This window comes from Bufo gargarizans, chromosome 10, assembly GCF_014858855.1.
Source record: "Bufo gargarizans isolate SCDJY-AF-19 chromosome 10, ASM1485885v1, whole genome shotgun sequence".
Lineage (NCBI taxonomy): Eukaryota > Metazoa > Chordata > Amphibia > Anura > Bufonidae > Bufo > Bufo gargarizans.
In genome coordinates this window covers 329,936-346,362 of record NC_058089.1, presented here as the reverse complement: position 1 = coordinate 346,362, position 16,427 = coordinate 329,936, and the positions used below count along the sequence as shown (strand labels likewise).

At 44.8% G+C, this 16,427-nt stretch overlaps 1 protein-coding gene across 3 annotated transcripts in view; it reads right to left on the bottom strand.

The window, feature by feature from the left end:
- Positions 1-985: 985 nt before the first annotated feature.
- The window catches only part of DENND5A (DENN domain containing 5A), a 58,739-nt gene continuing 43,297 nt past the window's right edge, over positions 986-16,427 (bottom strand). For all 3 annotated transcript variants that reach the window (XM_044269790.1, XM_044269791.1, XM_044269792.1), the window contains 10 exons: positions 15,563-15,647; positions 15,330-15,458; positions 15,065-15,186; positions 3,594-3,739; positions 3,296-3,414; positions 2,795-2,976; positions 2,611-2,693; positions 2,326-2,449; positions 2,040-2,208; positions 986-1,952 (listed from right to left, as the gene is read on the bottom strand). In XM_044269790.1, coding sequence (XP_044125725.1) covers positions 1,769-1,952; positions 2,040-2,208; positions 2,326-2,449; positions 2,611-2,693; positions 2,795-2,976; positions 3,296-3,414; positions 3,594-3,739; positions 15,065-15,186; positions 15,330-15,458; positions 15,563-15,647 — 1,343 coding nt within the window. In that variant the 3' untranslated portion in view covers positions 986-1,768. The remainder of the gene's footprint in view (positions 1,953-2,039; positions 2,209-2,325; positions 2,450-2,610; positions 2,694-2,794; positions 2,977-3,295; positions 3,415-3,593; positions 3,740-15,064; positions 15,187-15,329; positions 15,459-15,562; positions 15,648-16,427) is intronic.

Genomic DNA, 16,427 nt, shown 5'->3' with positions numbered 1-16,427 from the left:
GCTAACTATAGACCTGTTTCTAACCTCCCCTCCATCTCTAAACTCCTTAAACGTCTTGTCTACTCTCGCTTAATAAGCCATCTCTCTGCAAACTCTCTTCTTGACCCCTTACAATCTGCCTTTCGCCCTCTTCACTCGACAGAAACTGCCCTTACTAAAGTGTCTAACAATCTCCTAACAGCAAAAAGAAATGGTGACTATTCTCTACTGATTCTGCTGGATCTCTCTGCAGAATTTGATACTGTAGACCAGGCATGCTCAACCTGCGGCCCTCCAGCTGTTGTAAAACTACAACTCCCAGCATGCCTGAACAGCCTACAGCTATCAGCCTATAGTAGGGCATTGTGGGAGTTGTAGTTTTACAACAGCTGGAGGGCCACAGGTTGAGAATCCCTGCTGTAGACCATAAACTCCTCTTTACCATGCTCCACTCAATTGGCCTTAAGGACACTGCTCTCTTGGTTCTCTTCCTATCTCTCTGGCCGCTCCTTTAGTGTATCAGTCGCTGGCTCTTCTTCTCTTGCTCTTGATGTCAGCGTTCCTTAGGGCTCAGTACTAGGTCCTCTACTCTTCTCCCTCTATACATCCCCCATCAGGACAGACTAATCAGTAGATTTGACTTTCGATACCATGACCATCTCTATGACCACCTACTCTCTGGAATACTCTGCCCCGGAATATTAGGTCAATTCACAACTTCACCTTGAAAACACATCTTTTCAGGCAGGCTTATCAACCTACCTAAACTGACTATTCCCCGACTAAACCTCCCCCCACCAACTCCTCTGGCCTGAACTCGATCCTCTAGTAATCCCAAACCCGAAGCAGATCGTCCAGCACCACTCGTTGTGTCAGTTCAATAATGTCTCGAATCCTACTTATCACAATCAACCACCTGATGCGTCACTCTCAATTCCTCATATACCCCCATACATAGCAACAACTTTATTCAGATCGCTCAAAAACGACAATACAGAAGACGACAATTGTGTAAATGGATTTATTTTTTCTAATTTTCTAACCTGACCTGTGCAAAATGCCTCCTGCGCCAGAACCAGACAGCCGGCGGTGGCGAGGAGACGATGAGTGGCTGGACTGCCGCCTGTTTATTGCATGGAGGAAAAACATGAAGCAGCTTAATGAACTCATCCCAGACAAAACACGTAATAAAGTAAACCTCAGCGGCGTTCTGGGCAGACAAGGAGCGAATGGCCGGCAAGGGGGCAATCCAAAAGAGAATGCCCTCCGTCATCATGTGCCCTCTGTGCCGGGGAGAGGCCTGTAAGCCGTTAGGGGAACATGAAGAGTTAAATAAATAAAATGATGCATAAGAATAAAAAAACACGCTTTGTGCATTTATGGCGCAATCGAGAAACACTCTCTCCACGTCCCGCTAATCACAAGTTAATACTGACGAGGAAAACCCCACATAACTCCGGAACACAGTGGTCCAGCACGAGAGGAGTTAAAAATATAGAATCTGTTTTCATTCCTGTAATAGCAAACAAAGGATGAGACGCCGATGAAGCAAATATCCGAAAATGCAACAGACGGGGAAACGGCGATTCTCCACGTGGCCTCCATGGCGATTAAATAGAACAGCTTGACAATAAGCTGTGCGATATCCACGGTCACCTCTCACATACGAAAGGATGGAACCAGTCATATAGCATTTACATACATAGAGATACTCTAATATATTGCACGGCGAGATGGCGGCGCCGCCGCTCCGTGCACTGACAGGCTTGGCTACGCTGTGTGGCGAGGGTCAGATGTTGATCCCTTTGATGAGGGAGCTCTCCAGGGTTATGTTAAACTCCTGCAGCGTCTGCAGGACACGGATTAATGAGTTGACGAGGGTGTGGTCCTTTATTAACGCCGTGTCCTCGTACATCTGTGCTATGATGGGGCAATCGGCCAGGAGGGCAATCCAGTGGTGCAAATGGTGATCCCTGCGAAAATGGAAGAAGAGAGGTCCTTACGTACTAAACTGAAGGCAATGGCACCACTTTCACCACAAGTCATCAGCGCACACTCACCGCGCTCCTAGACACACAAACATCTGGAACTTTCCGTCTTTGCCGATGTTTCTGGGAGTGCTGTTTATGGCGGTGATGAAGCGGCTGAAGGTGCGGACTCTTTTCTGCCAGTCCTCGCCCAGCGCTGCGTCACTCGGGTCCAGGGCATCATAGTGGGCTTGTGCTTTTTCTACAGAGGAGAACACACAGAACCATTCACGGATAAAGGGAGAAAAGCTGCAGAACGCGTTACCTACAGCCTGACATATGGCCTGAGACACATCATGGGGGGAGGGGGGGGCATTACCTAAAAAGTCCCATATGAAGATACTTTTAAAAAGTCGGGGGGATTTGAATCCGTGCTGGAAAACTTGCTCCAATGCAGCAACCAGTCCACACTCTCCACACAGCAGCAACGTCAGGCTGCCCCTCTGCAACGGAAAAACAAGTAAATACCCGCGCCCCATCCCATGATCCACAGTGTCCATGCCACGTAGGGGTGGGGGGGGGGGGATGGAGGAGAGGGATAGGAAAGGATAGAGATGGAGGGAAGAGATGATAGAGGGCGGCCGCTGTCCAGTTTCCAGGCTACCTCCTTCTCCGGCTTGTGGAAATGCTTGACGATGCCGTTCACCGCTTCTCCTATGGCCTCCTGAATCTGCCCCGTGTTTAATTCTGTGGGGAGGACAATGTCACAAGGAGGACGGATGAGGAACAGTAGACAATCTAATGTCAAAGCAGAACTATACTGGATTTCAGGCCTGACCAGTACTTACTGGGTCTGCTGCTGGGGGATATGGCCACGAGTCTCCGGATCATGCCTGGGGAGTGCTGCAGAGGAGGCGTCCGGCAGGGTCTTTCTTCAGTGTCTGGCGTGGATGTGAGAAGATCTCCAACCAAAACCCTCTCCAAACTCCCATCATCCATACCCTTCCCCAACCATCGGCCGCAAGGGAACCTGGGAGTGAAAAAACATTAGCTGGGAAACCATAACCTAAATAAGCGGAAATCCTGCGCTGCCATCTGCTTTACACCTCACAATTCCTACGTATCATGGAGATCCAGAATTACACTCCAGTCACATCTAGAGCTGCAGTTTAATTCATCTACACAGTCAGTGCTGCCATAACCAAGCAGCTTTGGATGTGACTGGAGTACAAGAATTACAGTGGCATTGGGGAGACTAAAGGATTTACACTTCATCCACAACCCTCACGGCTGGCCCGAGACACTGGGCCGGACCCACCGCTGTAGAGCAGAAGCTGCCAGGTTCTCACTTGTACGTGTGGCCTGTAATCTCGTTCCGGACCATTACATACTCCACCAGCCACTTGGCATACAGCCCAGAGTTGTCGTGCCCGATCTGCACGGTTGTCAGCTTGCCGAGGTTCTGGCACTGTGTGGGGAGAGACAGAGACGCAGGTTACACGGTGCAGATCCGAGGACGGAGGAGGTATGTACGGTAGGCGAGGGCCCACTGTGCACACGTCTCAGGGCATGTGCCAACGCGTGCCACTTCCCTGAGCCCTCACACGTGTGCACAGAGCCTCTGCAGGGTCTGGGGTCACAACCCACCTCGTAGGTCATCTCCAAGATACTCCTGGGAACCTGCAGCACGCCCGTCTCGCCCATCTCTCCCGAGATACAGATCCAGGGGTTGGCAGTGAACATGGAGCCCCCAAGCTTCTTGCTGGGAACGATGAGGATGTGGTAGGGGATGACTGCGGAGGCGCAAGAACAGGGCCCATAAATATCATCTAAATAACCAGTCACATCACATTACTGCATCCTGCATTATATTACAGAGCCTGCAGAGCTGGAATCTCCCAGCATTCCCTGCCCGGGTCACTCGGAATATTATCATTATGGCAAGTGTCAGCTTTACATCGGGAAACACTAACTGCATCACTGAGCTCAGCCGAGCAGCGAGTACAGCTATGCCAGGAGAGGCACGAGATGTATCCGACAGGGGCGCCGAAAATATCCAGTCTGAATGCAGCAACCCCAGGAAAGGGGTCAATCAGAGACCTCTGGAGTATAATACCAACAGAATAGCGAGTGCAGCTCTGGAGTATAATACAGGAGGTAACTCAGGATAAGTAATGTATGTACACGGTGACTGCACCAGCAGAATAGTGAGTGCAGCTCTGGAGTATAATACAGGATGTAACTCAGGATCAGTAATGTATGTACACAGTGACTGCACCAGCAGAATAGTGAGTGCAGCTCTGGAGTATAATACAGGATAAGTAATGTATGTACACAGTGACTGCACCAGCAGAATAGTGAGTGCAGCTCTGGAGTATAATACCAACAGAATAGTGAGTGCAGCTCTGGAGTATAATACAGGAGGTAACTCAGGATCAGTACAGGATAAGTAATGTATGTACACAGTGACTGCACCAGCAGAATAGTGAGTGCAGCTCTGGAGTATAATACAGGATGTAACTCAGGGTCAGTACAGGATAAGTAATGTATGTACACAGTGACTGCCCCAGCAGAATAGTGAGTGCAGCTCTGGGGTATAATACAGGATGTAACTCAGGATCAGTACAGGATAAGTAATGTATGTACACAGTGACTGCACCAGCAGAATAGTGAGTGCAGCTCTGGAGTATAATACAGGATGTAACTCAGGGTCAGTACAGGATAAGTAATGTATGTACACAGTGACTGCACCAGCAGAATAGTGAGTGCAGCTCTGGAGTATAATACAGGATGTAACTCAGGATCCGTACAGGATAAGTAATGTATGTACACAGTGACTGCACCAGCAGAATAGTGAGTGCAGCTCTGGAGTATAATACACGATGTAACTCAGGGTCAGTACAGGATAAGTAATGTATGTACACAGTGACTGCACCAGCAGAATAGTGAGTGCAGCTCTGGAGTATAATACAGGATAAGTAATGTATGTACACAGTGACTGCACCAGCAGAATAGTGAGTGCAGCTCTGGAGTATAATACAGGATGTAACTCAGGGTCAGTACAGGATAAGTAATGTATGTACACAGTGACTGCACCAGCAGAATAGTGAGTGCAGCTCTGGAGTATAATACAGGATGTAACTCAGGATCAGTAATGTATGTACACAGTGACTGCACCAGCAGAATAGTGAGTGCAGCTCTGGAGTATAATACAGGATAAGTAATGTATGTACACAGTGACTGCACCAGCAGAATAGTGAGTGCAGCTCTGGAGTATAATACCAACAGAATAGTGAGTGCAGCTCTGGAGTATAATACAGGAGGTAACTCAGGATCAGTACAGGATAAGTAATGTATGTACACAGTGACTGCACCAGCAGAATAGTGAGTGCAGCTCTGGAGTATAATACAGGATGTAACTCAGGGTCAGTACAGGATAAGTAATGTATGTACACAGTGACTGCCCCAGCAGAATAGTGAGTGCAGCTCTGGGGTATAATACAGGATGTAACTCAGGATCAGTACAGGATAAGTAATGTATGTACACAGTGACTGCACCAGCAGAATAGTGAGTGCAGCTCTGGAGTATAATACAGGATGTAACTCAGGATCAGTACAGGATAAGTAATGTATGTACACAGTGACTGCACCAGCAGAATAGTGAGTGCAGCTCTGGAGTATAATACAGGATGTAACTCAGGGTCAGTACAGGATAAGTAATGTATGTACACAGTGACTGCCCCAGCAGAATAGTGAGTGCAGCTCTGGAGTATAATACAGGATATAACTCAGGATCAGTACAGGATAAGTAATGTATGTACACAGTAACTGCACCAGCAGAATAGTGAGTGCAGCTCTGCAGTATAATACAGGATGTAACTCAGGATCAGTACAGGATAAGTAATGTATGTACACAGTGACTGCACCAGCAGAATAGTGAGTGCAGCTCTGGAGTATAATACAGGATGTAACTCAGGATCAGTACAGGATAAGTAATGTATGTACACAGTGACTGCACCAGCAGAATAGTGAGTGCAGCTCTGGAGTATAATACAGGATGTAACTCAGGGATCAGTACAGGATAAGTAATGTATGTACACAGTGACTGCACCAGCAGAATAGTGAGTGCAGCTCTGGAGTATAATACAGGATGTAACTCAGGATCAGTACAGGATAAGTAATGTATGTACACAGTGACTGCACCAGCAGAATAGTGAGTGCAGCTCTGGAGTATAATACAGGATGTAACTCAGGATCAGTACAGGATAAGTAATGTATGTACACAGTGACTGCACCAGCAGAATAGTGAGTGCAGCTCTGGAGTATAATACAGGATTAACTCAGGATCAGTAATGTATGTACACAGTGACTGCACCAGCAGAATAGTGAGTGCAGCTCTTCTGGAGTATAATACCAACAGATAGTGAGTGCAGCTTGGAGTAATACAGGAGTACTCAGGATCAGTACAGGATAAGTAATGTATGTACACAGTGACTGCACCGCAGAATGGTGAGTGCAGCTCTGGAGTATAATACAGGGTGTAACTCAGGATCAGTACAGGATAAGTAATGTATGTTACACAGTGACTGCACCAGCAGAATAGTGAGTGCAGCTCTGGAGTATAATATAGGAGTAACTCAGGGTCAGTACAGGATAAGTAATGTATGTACACAGTGGACTGCACCAGCAGAATAGTGAGTGCAGCTCTGGAGTATAATACAGGATGTAACTCAGGATCAGTAATGTATGTACACCGTGACTGCACCAGCAGAATAGTGAGTGCAGCTCTGGAGTATAATACAGGATAAGTAATGTATGTACACAGTGACTGCACCAGCAGAATAGTGAGTGCAGCTCTGGAGTATAATACCAGCAGAATAGTGAGTGCAGCTCTGGAGTATAATACAGGATGTAACTCAGGATCAGTACAGGATAAGTAATGTATGTACACAGTGACTGCACCAGCAGAATAGTGAGTGCAGCTCTGGAGTATAATACAGGATGTAACTCAGGATCAGTACAGGATAAGTAATGTATGTACACAGTGACTGCACCAGCAGAATAGTGAGTGCAGCTCTGGAGTATAATACAGGATGTAACTCAGGATCAGTACAGGATAAGTAATGTATGTACACAGTGACTGCACCAGCAGAATAGTGAGTGCAGCTCTGGAGTATAATACAGGATGTAACTCAGGATCAGTACAGGATAAGTAATGTATGTACACAGTGACTGCACCAGCAGAATAGTGAGTGCAGCTCTGGAGTATAATACAGGATGTAACTCAGGATCAGTACAGGATAAGTAATGTATGTACACAGTGACTGCACCAGCAGAATAGTGAGTGCAGCTCTGGAGTATAATACAGGATGTAACTCAGGGATCAGTACAGGATAAGTAATGTATGTACACAGTGACTGCCCCAGCAGAATAGTGAGTGCAGCTCTGGAGTATAATACAGGATAGTAACTCAGGGATCAGTACAGGATAAGTAATGTATGTACACAGTGACTGCACCAGCAGAATAGTGAGTGCAGCTCTGGAGTATAATACAGGATGTAACTCAGGATCAGTACAGGATAAGTAATGTATGTGCACAGTGACTGCACCAGCAGAATAGTGAGTGCAGCTCTGGAGTATAATACAGGATGTAACTCAGGATCAGTACAGGATAAGTAATGTATGTACACAGTGACTGCACCAGCAGAATAGTGAGTGCAGCTCTGGAGTATAATACACAGATGTAACTCAGGGTCAGTACAGGATAAGTAATGTATGTACACAGTGACTGCACCAGCAGAATAGTGAGTGCAGCTCTGGAGTATAATAAACGGATGTAACTCAGGGTCAGTACAGGATAAGTAATGTATGTACACAGTGACTGCACCAGCAGAATAGTGAGTGCAGCTCTGGAGTATAATACAGGATGTAACTCAGGATCAGTACAGGATAAGTAATGTATGTACACAGTGACTGCACCAGCAGAATAGTGAGTGCAGCTCTGGAGTATAATACAGGATGTAACTCAGGATCAGTAATGTATGTACACAGTGACTGCACCAGCAGAATAGTGAGTGCAGCTCTGGAGTATAATACAGGATAAGTAATGTATGTACACAGTGACTGCACCAGCAGAATAGTGAGTGCAGCTCTGGAATATAATACCAACAGAATAGTGAGTGCAGCTCTGGAGTATAATACAGGAGGTAACTCAGGATCAGTACAGGATAAGTAATGTATGTACACAGTGACTGCACCTGCAGAATGGTGAGTGCAGCTCTGGAGTATAATACAGGGTGTAACTCAGGATCAGTACAGGATAAGTAATGTATGTACACAGTGACTGCACCAGCAGAATAGTGAGTGCAGCTCTGGAGTATAATATAGGATGTAACTCAGGATCAGTACAGGATAAGTAATGTATGTGCACAGTGACTGCACCAGTAGAATAGCGAGTGCAGCTCTGGAGTATAATACAGGATGTAACTCAGGATCAGTACAGGATAAGTAATGTATGTACACAGTGACTGCACCAGCAGAATAGTGAGTGCAGCTCTGGGGTATAATACAGGATGTAACTCAGGATCAGTACAGGATAAGTAATGTATGTACACAGTGACTGCACCAGCAGAATAGTGAGTGCAGCTCTGGAGTATAATACAGGATGTAACTCAGGGATCAGTACAGGATAAGTAATGTATGTACACAGTGACTGCACCAGCAGAATAGTGAGTGCAGCTCTGGAGTATAATACAGGATGTAACTCAGGGTCAGTACAGGATAAGTAATGTATGTACACAGTGACTGCACCAGCAGAATAGTGAGTGCAGCTCTGGAGTATAATACAGGATGTAACTCAGGATCAGTACAGGATAAGTAATGTATGTACACAGTGACTGCACCAGCAGAATAGTGAGGGCAGCTCTGGAGTATAATACAGGATGTAACTCAGGATCAGTACAGGATAAGTAATGTATGTACACAGTGACTGCACCAGCAGAATAGTGAGTGCAGCTCTGGAGTATAATACAGGATGTAACTCAGGGTCAGTACAGGATAAGTAATGTATGTACACAGTGACTGCACCAGCAGAATAGTGAGTGCAGCTCTGGAGTATAATACAGGATGTAACTCAGGATCAGTACAGGATAAGTAATGTATGTACACAGTGACTGCACCAGCAGAATAGTGAGTGCAGCTCTGGAGTATAATACAGGATGTAACTCAGGATCAGTAATGTATGTACACAGTGACTGCACCAGCAGAATAGTGAGTGCAGCTCTGGAGTATAATACAGGATAAGTAATGTATGTACACAGTGACTGCACCAGCAGAATAGTGAGTGCAGCTCTGGAGTATAATACCAACAGAATAGTGAGTGCAGCTCTGGAGTATAATACAGGAGGTAACTCAGGATCAGTACAGGATAAGTAATGTATGTACACAGTGACTGCACCAGCAGAATAGTGAGTGCAGCTCTGGAGTATAATACAGGATGTAACTCAGGGTCAGTACAGGATAAGTAATGTATGTACACAGTGACTGCCCCAGCAGAATAGTGAGTGCAGCTCTGGGGTATAATACAGGATGTAACTCAGGATCAGTACAGGATAAGTAATGTATGTACACAGTGACTGCACCAGCAGAATAGTGAGTGCAGCTCTGGAGTATAATACAGGATAAGTAATGTATGTACACAGTGACTGCACCAGCAGAATAGTGAGTGCAGCTCTGGAGTATAATACACGATGTAACTCAGGGTCAGTACAGGATAAGTAATGTATGTACACAGTGACTGCACCAGCAGAATAGTGAGTGCAGCTCTGGAGTATAATACAGGATAAGTAATGTATGTACACAGTGACTGCACCAGCAGAATAGTGAGTGCAGCTCTGGAGTATAATACAGGATGTAACTCAGGGTCAGTACAGGATAAGTAATGTATGTACACAGTGACTGCACCAGCAGAATAGTGAGTGCAGCTCTGGAGTATAATACAGGATGTAACTCAGGATCAGTAATGTATGTACACAGTGACTGCACCAGCAGAATAGTGAGTGCAGCTCTGGAGTATAATACAGGATAAGTAATGTATGTACACAGTGACTGCACCAGCAGAATAGTGAGTGCAGCTCTGGAGTATAATACCAACAGAATAGTGAGTGCAGCTCTGGAGTATAATACAGGAGGTAACTCAGGATCAGTACAGGATAAGTAATGTATGTACACAGTGACTGCACCAGCAGAATAGTGAGTGCAGCTCTGGAGTATAATACAGGATGTAACTCAGGGTCAGTACAGGATAAGTAATGTATGTACACAGTGACTGCCCCAGCAGAATAGTGAGTGCAGCTCTGGGGTATAATACAGGATGTAACTCAGGATCAGTACAGGATAAGTAATGTATGTACACAGTGACTGCACCAGCAGAATAGTGAGTGCAGCTCTGGAGTATAATACAGGATGTAACTCAGGATCAGTACAGGATAAGTAATGTATGTACACAGTGACTGCACCAGCAGAATAGTGAGTGCAGCTCTGGAGTATAATACAGGATGTAACTCAGGGATCAGTACAGGATAAGTAATGTATGTACACAGTGACTGCCCCAGCAGAATAGTGAGTGCAGCTCTGGAGTATAATACAGGATAGTAACTCAGGATCAGTACAGGATAAGTAATGTATGTACACAGTGAACTGCACCAGCAGAATAGTGAGTGCAGCTCTGCAGTATAATACAGGATGTAACTCAGGATCAGTACAGGATAAGTAATGTATGTACACAGTGACTGCACCAGCAGAATAGTGAGTGCAGCTCTGGAGTATAATACAGGATGTAACTCAGGATCAGTACAGGATAAGTAATGTATGTACACAGTGACTGCACCAGCAGAATAGTGAGTGCAGCTCTGGAGTATAATACAGGATGTAACTCAGGATCCGTACAGGATAAGTAATGTATGTACACAGTGACTGCACCAGCAGAATAGTGAGTGCAGCTCTGGAGTATAATACACGATGTAACTCAGGGTCAGTACAGGATAAGTAATGTATGTACACAGTGACTGCACCAGCAGAATAGTGAGTGCAGCTCTGGAGTATAATACAGGATGTAACTCAGGATCAGTACAGGATAAGTAATGTATGTACACAGTGACTGCACCAGCAGAATAGTGAGTGCAGCTCTGGAGTATAATACAGGATGTAACTCAGGATCAGTAATGTAATGTACACAGTGACTGCACCAGCAGAATAGTGAGTGCAGCTCTGGAGTATAATACAGGATAAGTAATGTATGTACACAGTGACTGCACCAGCAGAATAGTGAGTGCAGCTCTGGAGTATAATACCAACAGAATAGTGAGTGCAGCTCTGGAGTATAATACAGGAGGTAACTCAGGATCAGTACAGGATAAGTAATGTATGTACACAGTGACTGCACCTGCAGAATGGTGAGTGCAGCTCTGGAGTATAATACAGGGTGTAACTCAGGATCAGTACAGGATAAGTAATGTATGTACACAGTGACTGCACCAGCAGAATAGTGAGTGCAGCTCTGGAGTATAATATAGGATGTAACTCAGGGTCAGTACAGGATAAGTAATGTATGTACACAGTGACTGCACCAGCAGAATAGTGAGTGCAGCTCTGGAGTATAATACAGGATGTAACTCAGGATCAGTAATGTATGTACACAGTGACTGCACCAGCAGAATAGTGAGTGCAGCTCTGGAGTATAATACAGGATAAGTAATGTATGTACACAGTGACTGCACCAGCAGAATAGTGAGTGCAGCTCTGGAGTATAATACCAACAGAATAGTGAGTGCAGCTCTGGAGTATAATACAGGAGGTAACTCAGGATCAGTACAGGATAAGTAATGTATGTACACAGTGACTGCACCAGCAGAATAGTGAGTGCAGCTCTGGAGTATAATACAGGATGTAACTCAGGGTCAGTACAGGATAAGTAATGTATGTACACAGTGACTGCCCCAGCAGAATAGTGAGTGCAGCTCTGGGGTATAATACAGGATGTAACTCAGGATCAGTACAGGATAAGTAATGTATGTACACAGTGACTGCACCAGCAGAATAGTGAGTGCAGCTCTGGAGTATAATACAGGATGTAACTCAGGATCAGTACAGGATAAGTAATGTATGTACACAGTGACTGCACCAGCAGAATAGTGAGTGCAGCTCTGGAGTATAATACAGGATGTAACTCAGGGTCAGTACAGGATAAGTAATGTATGTACACAGTGACTGCCCCAGCAGAATAGTGAGTGCAGCTCTGGAGTATAATACAGGATATAACTCAGGATCAGTACAGGATAAGTAATGTATGTACACAGTAACTGCACCAGCAGAATAGTGAGTGCAGCTCTGCAGTATAATACAGGATGTAACTCAGGATCAGTACAGGATAAGTAATGTATGTACACAGTGACTGCACCAGCAGAATAGTGAGTGCAGCTCTGGAGTATAATACAGGATGTAACTCAGGGTCAGTACAGGATAAGTAATGTATGTACACAGTGACTGCACCAGCAGAATAGTGAGTGCAGCTCTGGAGTATAATACAGGATGTAACTCAGGATCCGTACAGGATAAGTAATGTATGTACACAGTGACTGCACCAGCAGAATAGTGAGTGCAGCTCTGGAGTATAATACACGATGTAACTCAGGGTCAGTACAGGATAAGTAATGTATGTACACAGTGACTGCACCAGCAGAATAGTGAGTGCAGCTCTGGAGTATAATACAGGATGTAACTCAGGATCAGTACAGGATAAGTAATGTATGTACACAGTGACTGCACCAGCAGAATAGTGAGTGCAGCTCTGGAGTATAATACAGGATGTAACTCAGGATCAGTAATGTATGTACACAGTGACTGCACCAGCAGAATAGTGAGTGCAGCTCTGGAGTATAATACAGGATAAGTAATGTATGTACACAGGCCTGCACCAGCAGAATAGTGAGTGCAGCTCTGGAATATACTACAGAATAGTGAGTGCAGCTCTGGAGTATAATACAGGAGTGTAACTCAGGATCAGTACAGGATAAGTAATGTATGTACACAGTGACTGCACCAGCAGAATAGTGAGTGCAGCTCTGGAGTATAATATAGGATGTAACTCAGGATCAGTACAGGATAAGTAATGTATGTACACAGTGACTGCACCAGCTAGAATAGCTGAGTGCAGCTCTGGAGTATAATACAGGATGTAACTCAGGATCAGTACAGGATAAGTAATGTATGTACACAGTGACTGCACCAGCAGAATAGTGAGTGCAGCTCTGGAGTATAATACAGGATGTAACTCAGGATCAGTACAGGATAAGTAATGTATGTACACAGTGACTGCACCAGCAGAATAGTGAGTGCAGCTCTGGGGTATAATACAGGATGTAACTCAGGGATCAGTAAGGATAAGTAATGTATGTACACAGTGACTGCACCAGCAGAATAGTGAGTGCAGCTCTGGAGTATAATACAGGATGTTACTCAGGGTCAGTACAGGATAAGTAATGTATGTACACAGTGACTGCACCAGCAGAATAGTGAGTGCAGCTCTGGAGTATAATACAGGATGTAACTCAGGATCAGTACAGGATAAGTAATGTATGTACACAGTGACTGCACCAGCAGAATAGTGAGGGCAGCTCTGGAGTATAATACAGGATGTAACTCAGGATCAGTACAGGATAAGTAATGTATGTACACAGTGACTGCACCAGCAGAATAGTGAGTGCAGCTCTGGAGTATAATACAGGATGTAACTCAGGGTCAGTACAGGATAAGTAATGTATGTACACAGTGACTGCACCAGCAGAATAGTGAGTGCAGCTCTGGAGTATAATACAGGATGTAACTCAGGATCAGTACAGGATAAGTAATGTATGTACACAGTGACTGCACCAGCAGAATAGTGAGTGCAGCTCTGGAGTATAATACAGGATGTAACTCAGGATCAGTAATAGTAATGTACACAGTGACTGCACCAGCAGAATAGTGAGTGCAGCTCTGGAGTATAATACAGGATAAGTAATGTATGTACACAGTGACTGCACCAGCAGAATAGTGAGTGCAGCTCTGGAGTATAATACCAACAGAATAGTGAGTGCAGCTCTGGAGTATAATACAGGAGGTAACTCAGGATCAGTACAGGATAAGTAATGTATGTACACAGTGACTGCACCAGCAGAATAGTGAGTGCAGCTCTGGAGTATAATACAGGATGTAACTCAGGGTCAGTACAGGATAAGTAATGTATGTACACAGTGACTGCCCCAGCAGAATAGTGAGTGCAGCTCTGGGGTATAATACAGGATGTAACTCAGGATCAGTACAGGATAAGTAATGTATGTACACAGTGACTGCACCAGCAGAATAGTGAGTGCAGCTCTGGAGTATAATACAGGATGTAACTCAGGATCAGTACAGGATAAGTAATGTATGTACACAGTGACTGCACCAGCAGAATAGTGAGTGCAGCTCTGGAGTATAATACAGGATGTAACTCAGGGTCAGTACAGGATAAGTAATGTATGTACACAGTGACTGCCCCAGCAGAATAGTGAGTGCAGCTCTGGAGTATAATACAGGATATAACTCAGGATCAGTACAGGATAAGTAATGTATGTACACAGTGACTGCACCAGCAGAATAGTGAGTGCAGCTCTGGAGTATAATACAGGATGTAACTCAGGGTCAGTACAGGATAAGTAATGTATGTACACAGTGACTGCCCCAGCAGAATAGTGAGTGCAGCTCTGGAGTATAATACAGGATGTAACTCAGGATCAGTACAGGATAAGTAATGTATGTACACAGTGACTGCACCAGCAGAATAGTGAGTGCAGCTCTGCAGTATAATACAGGATGTAACTCAGGATCAGTACAGGATAAGTAATGTATGTACACAGTGACTGCACCAGCAGAATAGTGAGTGCAGCTCTGGAGTATAATACAGGATGTAACTCAGGGTCAGTACAGGATAAGTAATGTATGTACACAGTGACTGCACCAGCAGAATAGTGAGTGCAGCTCTGGAGTATAATACGAATTACAATACATATTATACTATCAGGAATCAGTCTTGTACTCACTTATTGTTGTGAAGACATTGGTGAAACAAAAATAATCAACGGCATTGAAGGAGAGAAGATGGTAAAGGAACTGCTCCTTCTCATCATCACATCGCAGGAAGGCGTAGCGCTTGTATAATTTTCTAGAGCAAAAATAAAGTTTTAAGAACATCCTTACAGTGATGGGACAGACGGAAGCTGGGGGCTTTATTCCCTGACACCCTGGACGCAGGGGGTATATGAGGCATGAGACGATACGGTATGATGGAGGACGCTGGGGACATACTTGGTTAATTCATGATCCAGCAGAAGCTGCTTCAAGTGTCTGGACAGAAGTTTCTTCTCCATGGACAATCTGACCCAGGCTCGAGCCTTCCCCACATCAGTCTTTATCTCCCCAATGTTCTGAATGTGCCTGGCAGCAGAAATCACAGAGATGCGGCAGTGGTATACCCCAGGGGCGCCCCGCTGCCCCCCAGATATAGTCTCCCCAGGTCATTCCAACCCTGGAATACTCACAACATGTCCTGCACAAGAGAGATCTTCATCGGAGCCATCACTGGGTTGGGATCGGATTTCCGCCTTTCTATATCTAAAAACAAAACTAGAAGACATCATATATTAGTACATGTCATAGATGTCCCCCCTCATATATTAGTACATGTCATAGATGTCCCCCCTCATATATTAGTACATGTCATAGATGTCCCCCCCATATATTAGTACATGTCATAGATGTCCCCCCCATATATTAGTACATGTCATAGATGTCCCCCCTCATATATTAGTACATGTCATAGATGTCCCCCCTCATATATTAGTACATGTCATAGATGTCCCCCCTCATATATTAGTACATGTCATAGATGTCCCCCCTCATATATTAGTACATGTCATAGATGTCCCCCCTCATATATTAGTACATGTCATAGATGTCCCCCCCATATTAGTACATGTCATAGATGTCCCCCCCATATATTAGTACATGTCATAGATGTCCCCCTCATATATTAGTACATGTCATAGATGTCCCCCATATATTAGTACATGTCATAGATGTCCCCCCTCATATTAGTACATGTCATAGATGTCCCCCTCATATATTAGACATGTCATAGAGTCCCCCCTCATATATTAGTATGTCATAGATGTCCCCCCTCATATATTAGTACATGTCATAGATGTCCCCCCCCTCATATATTAGTACATGTCATAGATGTCCCCCCTCATATATTAGTACATGTCATAGATGTCCCCCCTCATATATTAGTACATGTCATAGATGTCCCCCTCATATATTAGTACATGTCATAGAGTATAATATATGAGGGGGACATCTATGACATGTACTAATATATGGGGGGGGACATCTATGAATGTACTA